Source organism: Dendrobium catenatum, unplaced genomic scaffold (assembly GCF_001605985.2).
Source record: "Dendrobium catenatum unplaced genomic scaffold, ASM160598v2 fragScaff_scaffold_1497, whole genome shotgun sequence".
Classification (NCBI taxonomy): Eukaryota; Viridiplantae; Streptophyta; class Magnoliopsida; order Asparagales; family Orchidaceae; genus Dendrobium; species Dendrobium catenatum.
In genome coordinates this window covers 903,356-918,350 of record NW_021319959.1, presented here as the reverse complement: position 1 = coordinate 918,350, position 14,995 = coordinate 903,356, and the positions used below count along the sequence as shown (strand labels likewise).

General features: G+C 34.2%; 4 protein-coding genes across 5 annotated transcripts in view; 2 read left to right on the top strand and 2 right to left on the bottom strand.

The window, feature by feature from the left end:
- Positions 1 to 1,271: 1,271 nt before the first annotated feature.
- On the top strand, positions 1,272 to 4,213 carry LOC110106045 (clathrin light chain 1). Its single transcript, XM_020835770.2, has 3 exons — positions 1,272 to 1,283; positions 2,494 to 2,715; positions 3,664 to 4,213. The coding sequence occupies exons 1-3, from the start codon at positions 1,272 to 1,274 to the stop codon at positions 3,982 to 3,984; spliced, it is 555 nt and encodes a 184-aa protein (XP_020691429.2). The 3' UTR covers positions 3,985 to 4,213.
- A 913-nt stretch (positions 4,214 to 5,126) lies between these two features.
- On the bottom strand, positions 5,127 to 7,096 carry LOC110106071. The gene is made up of 5 exons (XM_020835810.2): positions 6,895 to 7,096; positions 6,655 to 6,772; positions 5,894 to 5,944; positions 5,743 to 5,794; positions 5,127 to 5,318 (listed from the first exon to the last, which is right to left on the bottom strand). The coding sequence occupies exons 2-5, from the start codon at positions 6,754 to 6,756 to the stop codon at positions 5,137 to 5,139; spliced, it is 387 nt and encodes a 128-aa protein (XP_020691469.1). The 5' UTR covers positions 6,757 to 6,772; positions 6,895 to 7,096; the 3' UTR covers positions 5,127 to 5,136.
- A 2,383-nt stretch (positions 7,097 to 9,479) lies between these two features.
- On the top strand, positions 9,480 to 11,108 carry LOC110106080 (bifunctional epoxide hydrolase 2). The gene is made up of 4 exons (XM_020835821.2): positions 9,480 to 9,650; positions 9,740 to 9,957; positions 10,042 to 10,442; positions 10,515 to 11,108. Exons 1-4 carry the CDS (start codon positions 9,560 to 9,562, stop codon positions 10,762 to 10,764), a joined length of 960 nt encoding a protein of 319 aa, XP_020691480.1. The 5' UTR covers positions 9,480 to 9,559; the 3' UTR covers positions 10,765 to 11,108.
- Positions 11,109 to 12,267: 1,159 nt separating this feature from the next.
- Positions 12,268 to 14,995, bottom strand: part of LOC110106049 — a 52,856-nt gene continuing 50,128 nt past the window's right edge. For both annotated transcript variants that reach the window (XM_020835777.2, XM_028700372.1), the window contains exons 11-13: positions 13,712 to 13,809; positions 13,525 to 13,606; positions 12,268 to 12,722 (exon numbers count right to left, since the gene is read on the bottom strand). In XM_020835777.2, the coding sequence (XP_020691436.1) occupies positions 12,639 to 12,722; positions 13,525 to 13,606; positions 13,712 to 13,809 (264 nt within the window). In that variant the 3' untranslated portion in view covers positions 12,268 to 12,638. The remainder of the gene's footprint in view (positions 12,723 to 13,524; positions 13,607 to 13,711; positions 13,810 to 14,995) is intronic.

The window sequence follows — 14,995 nt, the reverse complement described above, 5'->3', positions numbered from 1 at the left end:
TGGACCTCACGCTCTGCCCGCCCCCTGTTTTCTCCGCTTGGAGTAACAGTGGACCGGTCCGGGTTGGACCGGTCCAGTCGGCCCCTCCTGGGCCGGCGTAACAGAATCCAAAGAAGCACCAAAAGTGAGTAGGGTTGGATCAATTGCATAAGCATGCTGAGCAATTGAGAGAGAGTCGAATTTCGGAGGATGATCTATGCATTCGCAATGACTTTAGGGGGGAAATTGCAGCCATGTTCATGATGGCCACTAGTCCAACCACCATGTCCACCACTCACTTGACTAATGACGTTAGGGGTAAGATCATTGAAAGAGAATCCATTTCAAGTTGCACATAAATAAAAGTTCTCTCTATAGATGAATTTTTAAGAGGGAATAAGTTAGCATTTTTTTATTACATAAAGTTCAAAATCTAAATAAGAAAAGAAGAAAAGTCTTAACAAATCCATTCGGGCTCGAAGAGTACTTTAATTGTAAACAATATTTAAGGATTTTATGAGTAACATATGTGCTTAATATGTTTCATCTTCTAATATTACTTCCTTGGTTTAGCCGAATATCCATTCCTTATTAAATGGCACATAATAGAGAAAATTGGAACTACAAGTCACACGATGAGCTTTCCTAGAATTTTTTTCACATTTCCACCTTCATGACATTATCGAGCTAGCAGATAGTAGGGAGGATTCTGATAGGAAACACTTGGATTTCCAAGTGTTTCACACCAAAACCAAGAGGATCCAAAGGAAAAACTGCTGCCCACAGCAGAAAAACAGCCAACTGCACAAAAACCTGAGAGAAAACGTAGGAAAAAAAAAAACACTGCAAACACTTTTATTTCGATGACGGACGAAAAGCACTTGCAAGATACAACTTTCCTTCAATTCGAGAGGAAGGAAAAACTCTCCAAAAGATCTCCGGCGAAGCCAAGAGCCCAAGACACCAAAACCTAGATCTCAAAACAATTCAAATTCAAGATGAGCAGCTCATCCCCCCAAAACTCCTAATTATACAAATTAATCATAAAGGACAGTAATGGACTTCCTAAAACAGCCTCTCATTCAAAAAATTTCCCTCCCCCGTGCGTTTTAGCCGCTGTTTGGGCCCCGCTCCGCGCGCGTTCCGCCTGCGCGTTCCGCCTGGTTCCGCCCGACCGTGGGCCGTCGGGTGTAGAACCGGACCGGTCCAGCTGGGACCGGTCCAGGCGTAACAGATTCGTTCATTAGCTGTTTCATAAGAACTAGAGGGAGTGTGCATCTATTGTGATATCGATGGGCAGAGAGGTTGTTCAGTAGCTACTAGGATGTAGTATCCACGTTGAGATGTCAGTACGGCAGAGTGATTGTAGAGAGGATAAGTACAGGCAATTTACTAGAAAACCATTACCAAATATACATCTCTCTTCTTTCCTTTTCATATGCAGCCTACCCTCCAATCCCTATTATTTCCTAATTTCTTTTACAATGATCTTCGCCCTTTACCCATTTCATTTTGGAGAAAGGTAGAGGGTATAGACTCTTGGGTTGACTCTATTAAGATAACTAGAGAGAAATGAGCATTGGAGCCTGTTGACCCTTTGTTCATTTCGATTTAGAAGAGGAAAACTCAATTAAAGAGTATAATGTAAAAATGGTATAAACAAATTTAGATAAAAGGGAAGAATCCGTCTGAAACCTTTTGGAAAGGTCATCTACGTCTCTTAATTCAATAAAATGAACTATATGGAACTACTATAAAACTTGAGGAATCTAACGTTGATTTTTTGTTAGTGTTGCACCCTAGTATTGCCTTGTAAGAATCACAGACTTTGTTTTAATTTGTCAAATTCTGTATTTTATGGATCTTTTTAGAACAGATCAACTGATTCAATCCCTCTTGGCCCCAGCTGTCCTGGTTGCTTTGAAGTGCAAAGGTCCATGCTTGCAAGGGGTGTTGTTAGATGCTGAAAGTTTTCATTATTCCTTTCGGCATTCTGAATTTGTGAACTGGTGGAAGAACACGCTGTTAATGAGTTTGAGCTATGTTGTCGGAAAAAAATTAGGGTCAGAATATTTTGGCTAAATTTTGATCATACTGAGTTTCAAAATCATTAAATTTATTTTGAGATAGGTGCAATACATGAGGAATCAATTAATTTTGTAGTATATTTATTTTAAATTAACTCTGACATCATTGAAACCTATCATTGAGGCCAAATTTTAAATTTTGATTCTTAATAGGACGCAATAAAGAAAAAAGATTCATTTAACTTACCCCACGTGATGGGATAAAGTCTTCTTGTTATTTTTGTATCGTTGAAACCCATCTTTTCTAAAAACTTAGTCAAGATATCCCAAATCAATTTTTTTTTTCTTAATATTTTGTGGATGAAACTGTCCAACATCTAATTCCCTCCCTGATGCATTAGTTTAATATCATCCATGAAAATGTATGTTTAGGCAAACAAAGTTTACAAATCTAAAACAATTTTTTTTTTCTGCCATTGCAAATTAGTACCACGTTGTCACTTTAATCACAGTAGTGCTATATTTTATTCTCATTCTATTGAACTGCATATGCAGCCAAAATACCATCCTTCTTGAGGAGAAAGAGAGTATCGAAAAAGAGCTACGTGAACAAATCATTATTGAAGCAGAGGAATACAAGAAAGCCTACCATGAGAAGCGGAAGTCGACTTCTGAAACAAATAGGGCTCAGAACAGAGAAAAGGAAAAGGTTATCATTTCAATTTCATTCATAACAGTTAAATTTTATTTATTCAAAAAACTAATTTTCAAACGGTTCTTTAAATACTCTACAACAACAACAACATAAAGCCTTTGTCCCTCTACAACAACAACAACAACAACATAAAGCCTTTGTCCCACTACGTGGAGTCGGCTACATGAAATCTTTTTCGCCATTGTGTCTTGTTAAAAGTCAAATTCTCATTTAAATCTAATAAAGAAAGATTAATTCTAATGTTTTCTAACCTGGTATTTTTAGGTAGACAAATCTAAAACCTCAACTTTCCTAACCGGGTTATCGGAAAGCCTCCGTTTAATGTGGCCAAACCATCTAAGGCGACTATGTCTAATCTTATCTTCTACTAGAGCTATTCCAACATTTTCACGTATATGCTCATTTTGTATCCTATCTCTAAGGGTAAAGCCACTCATCCACCTAACCATCCTCATCTCTGTAACACTTAACGTAGTATTATCTTCTACTAGAGCTATTCCAACATTTTCACGTATATGCTCATTTAGTATCCTATCTCTAAGGGTAAAGCCACTCATCCACCTAAGCATCCTCATCTCTGCAACATTTAACGTAGTATTATGCTTCTCTTTTAATGGGCAACATTCGGCACCATAAAGCATTCGAGGTCTCACAACCATCTTATAGAATTTTTCCTTAAGTTTGAGGGGGACTTTTCTATCGCACAACAAGCCCGATGCATTCCTCCACTTCAACCATCCAACTTGAATTCTGCTGATAATATCCCCATCTATTTTACCATAACTCTGAACAATAGATCCAAGATATCTAAAACGTGTACTCTTATTAATCACTTGAGCGCCCAAATTATTGTCATTTAAATGCTCACTGGTCTGATATTCGCAGGAGCAGATATATAGATTCAATTGTTCATTAATCTCCCTTTTTGTCTTTCTCGAGCAGCTTTTCTTAGCGAACCAGGAGAAATTCCATGCTAACGCTGATAAGCAGTGGTGGAAAGCTATAGCAGAGCTCATTCCAAATGAGGTTCCCAACCTCGAAAAGAGAGGGAAGAAAGAGCAGGAGAAGAAGCCCTCCATTTTAGTCATTAAAGGGCCAAAGCCTGGTAAGCCAACTGACCTATCGAGGATGCGACATTTGCTACTGAAACTGAAGAACAATACCCCTCCTCACATGGAGATTGCTCTGTCTGCAACTTCAGCTCCAGCTGATGCTGCTGAAGCAAAGCTTAAAGCTCCCAAGGAAGTCGTAGTTGCAGGTTAAGAGGTACGGCTTGTTTTGATTAATAGTTTCTCAGATGATTTCTTTTGCTGTTAGTACTATTTTATTGGGTTCTGATTTGGATGAAGATTTAAGTTTGTTCTGAGTTATTTTTCTGCTATTTAAGAGGACGAGTTTATTATATTTACTTGAACGTAAATAGTTATAATTTTTATGAGCGTTCTGTTCACATTCTTGCTCTATTTGAGCAAAAGGATATCATTGATGCAAATATTAGATCTATGAAATTGTTAGGTCATGTAGATTATTTCTGAGATAAGTTTTTTTATAATAAATTAAATGAATATGTGATAAATTAGAAATGCTAATAGTTAAATGGTTTATATTAGGGATGGGATGGCAATAAAAATTGAATAATAGAGAAATAGATTTTGAATTGGGCATATACATAGTTGAGAAAAGATCGACCATTTTTTGTTACTTTTTTCACTGTTTTTTTATTTAATTGTACTAAAATATTATTTAAAATAATCCATTATTTCTTTATAAAGGAACAAAATAATTTTCAATTATATTAAAGAATCATTTTACTTAATTTCCTGTTTTTTTTTAATTGTACTAAAATATTATTTAAAAAGAGAAGAATTAAAATAATCCATTATTTCTTTATAAAGGAACAAAATAATTTTCAATTATATTAAAGAATCATTTTACTTAATTTTTTTAAAAAATCTTAATAGTTTAATAATACTAAGATTATTTTGAAATTTTTTAAGTTGAGAGATTAATTTTTTTAATCTTTTATAAAAAGTAAAGGGATTATTTTAATCATTAAAAAAATGTAAGAAAATTATTCCAAACGTATGGGGAGGGGGATGAAGAATTAAAGTTTTGGGTTGCATATATTTTGGTATATGATGATCAACATATTATCTAACATTCAATATAGATGAACCGCAACTATACAGGCATCATCATTAATATAGAAAGAAAAAATTTGTGAAACTGATAGATTTCTAACCATATGCTTTTACTATACTGAATCTTCTATATTCCAAGAAAATTTTGAACTAATAATTTATCCCCCTTAATACATAATTTGGATTAATATTTCTTAAATAAAAATTATGAATTCATCCCCAAAGTAATTAATATTGCACAAAGCCAAAAAAAAAAAATTAAAACTGCCCAAAATCAAAGGGCATTTTCGGCTTGCACATCAGCCTGCAACCTGAACTTAAGAATTTTTTGAGTGCTAGCAACGAGCCTGATTTGCTTGCATGGAGATTGATTCGGACCACCTGTGTGTTGCTGGTTCTTGGGAAAATTACCACCACATGACCCTATATCAGTCTTCTTCACAGCTGCTTCAGCATCTGCGGCACCAAACAGAGATTTCATTCATGAGAAGTTCACATGGCTTTGAAAATCGAGGATTCATAATTGGTGAACAAATCATGAATTTTTATACACATTGATCTTGAAAAAGTTGCATGAAAACATTGGAAGAGCATTTAATGAACTCTCTCAAATAGGCCAAGGCCTCGTTTGTTAGCAAGAGGAGTTTTGATGAGAAACAGTGGTTCCAAAACTTATTTTTACCAATGAAGAAGCAAAAATAAAAAGCTTTGCAATTTGGTATGATAATGTAGGTTTGAAAAACACAGGTATGCATCCGAACAGCAACCGACATCTTTTTTCAACGTATGCCCAATCAAATCAAACCTAAATATGTTTTGCACGCTCTGAAAAGTGAAGATAGACAACTGAGCATTTAAATTTTGGTTTTTGATAGCTAACCTCGTTCACAGAACATATAGCAAGTTCCAATTGTTTCTTGATACTCGCCAATCTGCTCAGGAACAAATATATGAGAAATTTGTCTTTACATTTTGAAGGAAACTGCAGATGAAGGCACTTCAGTTTATAAAAAATGCAACTAGCTGCTTACCAACTTCAGACGATTCCCTATAGTAAGCGTAGGATTTAGTGTGTCCAAGCCCTACATAAAAAAGGTAAGTAGATCAGATTAATAAATGTGGGACAAAGCTCAGGAATTAATATATACTAGTAAAAACACAAACACAATGTTCACCCTCCTCCCTCCCCATCACCACGAGAGATTATTCTATGCGGACACCGGACACTGCTTACCGTCCAGAGGCGAATTAAGTGCAGTCACGTCATCCAATACCGAGCAACGGTACCGAGTAGGGGGTGATGTGATGCTTTTTCATTGGACTCTGGATGGCGTTCTCCACTTAGATTCAGAGGAAATTAGGTTGTTTAATCTCTACAATTCATAGTGATCATGATAGAGAGTTTGAAAATGACATAATTGAACTACTTTGTAAATAATCATAGATTGATCATAATTTTTTTGCTCCTAGGACCCTGCAACGTAATGACATAGCTGAAAGGAAGAATATGACACTAGTAGATGCAGCTAGGGTTATGTTGGGAGAGTATAGCCTACATAAATACTTTTGAACAGAGACAGTGAATGTTGTCGGCTATATATAGAAAATTATCAAAGCTAAGCTGTTTCAAAACCTAATCAAACTAGATGATTGTTATCTTTCTTGATTTACATATGAAGAGTTGTTTCAGAACACTTGAGGGAAGCTCATTATCATTTAATTTGGTAACTATCTTGATAAGCTTATTTTAATTTTTACAAGAGAAGTAAAAAATATCAAAACATATACTTACAGAAAGAGTATACGGAGCATTGGCTGGAATATCAGCCTGCATGCAAACATTCTCCAAGTCAAGTAGGACATACTCCTCATCATTCTCTAGACTAGCCTCCATGTTCTCCAACTCAAAACTAAGACACACAAACATCAGCAGATTTAGGGGATTTGACCGTAAATCCCGGATTTACTAATCATGTAGTTCGCCGGATTTAGGGGATTTGGCCGAAGAAGCGCGAGAAATGGAGAAAGTTACCTTCACAGCGAGCGAGCTCGCGTCCTTACTTCCGATCAAAATGTCGTAACTTCCGATCCGACAGGAAAAGGGAACGTCGTCGAAGGAGCGAAGTCGAACAACAACGAAGTAGGCGAAGAAGCCACTCGAGCAATCTCACACCTCCTCCTGCGACGCAAGGAAGCCAAACAGCAGCGACGAAAGAAAGAAGATGAAAAGCAAACCCTAGACGTCTCTAATGTTAACTTAAAATATTAATAATTAATTAAATTAATTAAATAATTAATAATATAATTAGTAATTAAAATTTAATTTAATTAGCTTAATTAATATAATTTAAAATAGAGATTACTAAATATATAATTAACGGTGTAAATAATAATCAATAATATATTTTTCATAATATTGTTCTCGCTTTAACTTTTCATATATGACTAGTTGAATAATTAAGTGCTTAATGAGATAACTAAAAGTACAGGTAATCATTTTGAAAATTAAATAACAATTAAATAATTAATGAAAAATTAAGTAAGTGTATTAGTTAAAAAATTTAACATGATTTATCACTTAAGTTGTCAAATAATTTTTAAGATTTAGCAGCCCCAAGATTTATTAAATTTAGGATTTACTAAGTCCTAAGTAGCTAAATACTACTTATTGCCAAAAAGCCCCTAAATCATGCCAAATGAGATTTATGGATCGATTAAATCTCTCGGAGAATAAACCCTCCGTTTCTCTCTCTGTTGTAAATCCCAAATTTACTAAATCAGGGAGTTCGATGAATTTACAGCATTTGGCTGAAATAGCGTGCGAAAGATAGAAAGATGGCTACCTTTTGTAACAAGTGAGCTCCTGTTGTCATCATTACTTTCGATCTAACATAAGAACGGGGAATTATCATGACTTACGATCCGACATGAAGGAATGTCGTTGAAGGATGTGAAGAACTCTTCAAGCGACTCGTTCAAAACTCAAACTCTTGCGCAAAGCAAAGTCGAACAACAACGAATAGCAGGAGAAGGAAAGCCAATCCCTAACGAGCTTACGACTATAAGAAGGAAATGTTTGCCATGACCAACATCTATTATTGTCACACAAATATTTGCCATGACCAACAAGATCGACATCCATCAACACCAACAAATTTGGCCCCTGCTATTGTCACCAATATTGATGTTCGTCATTTCTACCATGGTCATGTCCACATTGTTGGCCAGTGTTTAAGGAGAATAAAAAAATAGACTACTAATGATCTCTTACTGACAAAAATAATATCTTAAAGCTCATCCAACTTGTACCATGAAAGTTGTCTTTCATAATATGTGTTTATCATATTATATCAATGCCTTCTCTAATTTCAAAGAAGGGCATCTTTATAACCTATAGCTTACAATCATTTGGATCAAGACCCTTGATTTTTACCTTTTACGAATTTTTCACGTAAAAATTCTAATATCTCACATGAGATACTTTCATCTTATTCATATGTGCGCTAGAATTTTTGTATAATATGCGATAAATATTTTTTTCTCTACGGCTGATTTGGGGCTGATCCGTTCCTCGTTCTCTGGATATTTTACCATCAACTATATCAACAAATAAAAACATTTTTATTAAAGATAATTTTTTTTCCCTAATGTTGACATCTAAATTAAAAATAATAATAAAAATAATTTTGTTGAAAATATTTATCAGACATCCTATGATTAGCTATAGACACCATATGTTATCACAAGCTCTTCAAAGGTTGCAATGGGATATGAATGCACTGTTTCATGTAGGCCAATGCAATTATTTGATATGAAAATAAACTATGGGTGGTATTTATGTAATATTAAAGTTTTAGGTGTTAAATATGTAAATAGAATAATATTAAGTGGTATGTATGTAAATTTCCCTAACTTTATAATCACCTTTATTAAAAATTACAATTATCTTAAACAAATCCTGAGACTTTCTTGTTTCTTTCTCGTATTTTTTTAAATTTTTCGCGCATAAATATTACTTTTGATAATCATATTTAGGGAACTTTTTTAAAACAAGGACAATATTTTACAAAATTGGTTGTGAAATAACTAAAAAGAAAGTAACTTAATTACTCTCATTACAAAAATTAAAATTTCACCATAAAAAAATATGAAAATCAATGAGAAAATTGTAAAAAAGTAACAATCAAATGAAATTAATTGTTGTAAAAACAAAAATATAGGTGCTTGATCCTATGGGAAAAAAAATTATTGTAAAAACAATACATCTAAAAAATTATCTCAAACAAACTCTTAATATTGAACATGAGTTGTGAGAAAAATACTAAATTTACATACATACCACTTAATACTATTATATTTACATATTTAACATCTAAAACTTTAATATTACATACATACCACTCATAATTCATTTTCCATACTAAATATGAGTGGTAGCAAAGAAATATAAGTCGTATATTTGATATTAAAATAATATATGGTGGTATGCATGTAATATTAAAGTTTTAGGTGTTAGATATGTAAATAGTATGTTATAAAGTGGTATGTATGTAAATTTCCCAAAATATATTTATAACACTTATAATAATATTTATTTTTTAAATAATAGGCCCAGCCCTCTCCATGCATCATCATCTTATCATTTGCTATTAAACGCAGAAACCAGACTGCGCCCAAGGAGGAAGAAGAAAGCAAATATGGTGGATTTGGGAAAGATCGAACACTCTCGCCTCCCCATCCGAAGCGACATCGGAAACCTCAACCTTCACATAGCCCAGATCGGAAAGGGTCAGAAAGACGACACTTTGCCCTTTCTCTCTTACCAAATCCACAATTTTGTTTACAAAATCTCGAAATTTCATGTTTTTTACCTGCAGGGGAACTGGGAACGGTGGTTTTCCTGCACGGTTTCCCGGAGATATGGTACACGTGGAGGTATCAGATGATCGCCGTCGCCGACGCTGGGTTCCGAGCGATCGCCCCCGATTTCAGAGGCTACGGCCTTTCCGATCAACCGCCAGAGCCGGAGAAAGCTACGTTTGAAGACCTCATCGGCGATCTCCTTGGCATCCTCGACGCGCTCGGCGTCCCCAAGGTACTCGCTCCGTCGCTCGCAAACCAAACTCGTTGCTCTTACTTAGTAATAAACACAAACACCTTATCTGCATGTCTCTTGCAGGCCTTCCTAATCAGCAAAGATTTCGGAGCCTTTCCAGCTTACCATTTCGCCATTAGGCACCCCGATCGCGTCCAGGGTTTGGTGACTCTTGGCATTCCTTACACCCCGACCGGCTTCGAACAAATGTTGTCTCTCCCCGAAGGCTTCTACATCAAAAGATGGAGGGAACCAGGGAGAGCAGAAGCGGACTTCGGCCGGCACGATGCCAAGACGGTGGTGAGGAACGTCTATATCCTCTTCTCTAAAAGCGAGATTCCCATAGCAGCGGAGGGCCAAGAAATCATGGATCTTGTAGACCCTTCCACTCCGTTGCCGCCATGGTTCACAGAGGAGGATCTCGAGGCCTACGGCGCGCTCTACAAGAACTCCGGCTTCCGTTTCCCGCTCCAGATCCCATATCGGTGAGCAGATATGGTCCATTTAACCTAACCCTAAACTGATATAACTCCGATATCCGCTCTTCGTTTCCGCAGGCAACTATCGGAGCAGCGGCCAGTGGCGGCGGATCCGACGATTAAGCAGCCGGCATTGCTTATCATGGGGGAGAAGGATTACGTGATCAAGTTTCCTGGAATAGGGGAATACGTGAGGAGCGAAACGCAGAAGAAGTTTATCCCTAATCTGGAGCTGAAATTCTTGCCGGAAGGATCGCATTTCGTCCATGAACAGAATCCTGAAGAGGTGAACGAGCTCATCCTTGATTTCCTAAAGAGAAACATTTGAAGCTCTTCAGGATCATATAAAAACCAGTATTACTAAGTGCTTTTGCATCGATCAATAACCAGATTGGATGCTGTTTGTTTCTGCGTTTTATTAAGCATTCGCATAAGATCTGGCTGCTAAGACTTGTGCTAAATAAAATCAATTAAGGCTCCGTTTGGAAGAGCTTTCTTACTGCTTTTTCTAAAGCAATATTTTCATACAAAAATTTTTATATTTCTAAATAAAAATTTTTGTATGAAAATAATGTTTTAGAAAGTAATAAAAAGACTGTACCAAATAAAGCCTCAGACTTGTGTTATATAGATGTTTCTAAGGTTATTAAATAATAGTTTTAGTTTAATTTAGTGTTGATATTCAAATGTTTGAGATCATTTTTGTTTTTTTAATTATTTTATTTATATTTTAATTTTAATTTTTTAAAATGTATATATTTGTTTATGTGATGATGATGGAGGCAATGATAAAATGATGATAGTGACAGTGGTGATATTTAAATATAAAAATATTTAAAATAATTTAAAGTTGTAATAAATATTTTAAAAATAAAATAAAAATACCTCAAATATGACATTTTTTATTCAAGCTTGTAGGGTAAAATGCATGTCATAAAGCACAAGCTACTTAGGAGAAACTCTAATAATAATAATAATAATAATCAAGATTTTTGCTCAAAAAGACAAATTAGAATACTATTTTATTCATCTCCACCGATCATAATCTTAAAAGTATAAAATAATTATACAAAAATGAAAATAAGATAGATTATGTAATTGCGAATGTAAGTGGATCTCGGAAAAAACATATTGATTTATATGTGCTTAATGTTGTATTTTGCTACGATTATTTATTTTATTTTGTTTTTTGTTTGCTTGTTAATTTATTATAAATATTCTTAATACTTAGTGTCAGAGCTTTTAGTTATTGAAAATCATTCTAAATTGAGGAATAAAAAACATTAAGATTTAAATTAACAACTTCAATCATCAAAACATTGGGTTTTAGAAGATGTATATAAAAGACTTTCCTTCCAAAGAGAACTATAAGATAAATGATCTAACTAAAGCTTCATTTGGGGCAGCTTTATTGTTGTTTCTTAAAACAATTTTTTTTTTACAAAAATTTTAAATTTTATACTAAAAAATGGTATTACCAAATAATAGAAAAGTCATCTCAAACGAGACCTAAAACTTCATTTGGGATGGCTTTCTTACAGCTTATTAAAGAAATTTTTTAGTAAAAAATTAAACTCCTTAAAGAAACATTAAGAAAATCGTCATAAACCTCAATGATCACAACAATGCACAAGAGAGGGAAAAAATCAAAATATAAGGAGTATATTTTGATATATATATAAGTAGGCTCATGGAATTGGTTCTTAGTGCAAATAGTCCATAGTAGTTGTGGATCTTGGATTTAATCATGTTCACTCAACTCAGCATAAATTTTTTTAACAAACTATTTGCAAGAGATGGTGGAAATGTTCACATATATATATATATATATATAAAAAAAACCATTAAAAAGAGAAAAGAAAAGAATATCACTTACATCCCTCTGGCATTTTTCTTTAGAACATGGCTACGGGCTAAAACAATCATGAACAAATTTACAAACAATACATTTCTTTTATATCATTTGCTCAATCACTGCAAATGGAAAACCTCACCTTCCACTGCTGTTTGACAACACTTGGAAAGGACTGCTCAAGGAGACATAATGTACATTAAAAAAGAAAGAAAGAAAGAAAGAAAAAAATACAAAGTTCGAGTTGAAGAAGGCACGTCAAGCTTGTTTCCTGGATCATCTCAAGGAGAAAAAGAAAATTTCCTGAGATGATAAAGAGACCAAATCTGTACAGGATGATCCTCTTTCTCTTATGGCTCTTTACAAGATTCAATTACCTTCACAACAGCCGAATGTGTTTCCGGTGATATCATATTCAAAGTCAGATGAAATGCCTGCGGCAAAGCAAAGAAGACCATGATCTTAAAGATTATTACTTGGGGCAATTTCACAAATTACACTAAAAATTTGGCTATTTATGAAATTAATAATCTACTATTTTCATTTTTTTAATTTTCACCACAACAACAACAACAACATCAAGCCTTTTATCTAAATATGTGGTGTCGGCTGCATGAATCATTTTTCTCCATTATATCCGGTTAAGAGTCAAATTCAAATTTAAAACTAATAAAGAAAGTTCATTTCTAATATTTCTAGCTAAGCCTTTTTAGGTTTATCTCTACTTTTTTAACATAAGTCAAATCTAATATATCTACTTTCCTAACCGGGTCATTGAAAGACTGACGATTTATGTGGCCAAACCATCTAAGGCGACTCAAATGCTAAATTCACAACAAAAGCCCATCACTTTTTTTCTAATTTTTGTCATATTCCAACTGATTTAGGGTTCGTTTGGGACAACTTTCTTATTGTTTTCTAAATTAGCTTTTTAATACAAAATTTTCTTAAGCTATAAATATTGGTACTAGAAAACTGCTTTAAAAAGAAGTAAAAAAAGTTATCTCAAATGAAGCGTTAGTCATTGCATGGGCAATCTGTAAGATCACTAGTTGGAAAAAAAATAACCTAATAGATATCATTCAAGGTTCAAATATAAGAAGTCTACAGATCCATAATACTATATAGGCATGAGAGAAATGAGGGAAAATAGAAGACAAATTCAATTAATCTATCTTCGGGCATTTGTTTTTTCTCTGGTCATCAGACTATGATATGTTCCACCAAAAATCTTACCACAAATCTCTCCAAGACAGGAACAAGAATTTCCAATCTATGATTGGGAAGGCAGCGAGTAATCGTTTCTTTCACTGCTATACTGTATAGAACAAATAAAATACCACATCAACAATGTTTCCACCACTATTAAAAATGAAAAATGAAATAAATGGCAAAGAACAACGAATTGATAAAAAAAGGATACCTTTCAGTCGACAGGAATGCAAGCAGTAGAGCAGTATAAGCTTCAATGATCATCATTTCAGCCTCCCGCTGACTTTGCAACAAAGAAGCCTCGTCATCCTGCCAAACAAAACAAAATCACTCACTCAGACCTAATAAATGCATTTGACGCCTATCTTTATATTGTTATATCAAGTAGCTTGAGCCCGGCACAAAAATATGTTGAATATAATACTTTTCAAAATAAGTATATCTGAGTCAAAACATTTGTATATAAATTTATTTGAATTAAACAGAGTAATTAGTATCTAATTCACTGTTGGGCGAGATCTAGACTGGTTTTGCATAAACAGGACAACATATCTCAGAGAAGCACCTCTTGGGAACCCATTGATCAAGTCAAGCACTGAACTACAAAGTGCAATAATAGTTCAGTTTCTTCAAATATTACTATAAACACATCTTTCTTCACCAATCTAGCAATAAGGTTACCTTATCACATTATGTGCTTGAGTTCAAGGGATTTTAAGAAAATAGCACAAAAGTACCAGAAAAGAATCAAGCAAAAGGTAGAAGTATAAAATAGCCAAGTTTTAATGCACTTAATATGGCCCAGTATGAATTTGCAAAAAAGAACACTCTGCTAATCTGCATCAAATTTTGATGAAGCATTATGGGTTTCATAGCAACTAATTTTAAAACCAGAGACTATGTTGCACCGATACGGATACAGGACACGCCAATTCTTAAAAATACAGGATACGGATACGGATACGGATACGGCGCGGATACGGCATTGTAATATATAAATAATATATAAAAATTAAGAAAGTAATCAAAGTGTAATATTTGAAATGACAAAAAAATTGAAATAAAAGTAAGCATTAAACATTTAAATGTCTAGTACATCAACAAAAACAAGAAGATAAATTGTCCAGCACATGAAATTTCAACTATTCAATAAAAGGAATGATAGGATTAGCTTCTTCAGTGGTTTGTCTTTGAGTTTCTATATCATCTTCAATAAATATCATAGCTTCTAATTCAGACTCATCAAGTGAAAGATTAGCAATTTCTAATATTCCCATATCCTCAAGAGATTCAAATCCATCTCCAGCAACATCCCACATCCTGTTGTCTCCTTCCATATAAGTTGGAGTTTTCCTTGAGAGAAGCCGAAGGTTTGTATGCACATAAACTAAATCTTCAGCCCGTTGTGGAGTAATTTTATTTCTCTTCATTGATTGGATGAATGAGTATGTGCTCCAATTTCTTTCACAACAGGATGAGGATGAAACTTGGCCAA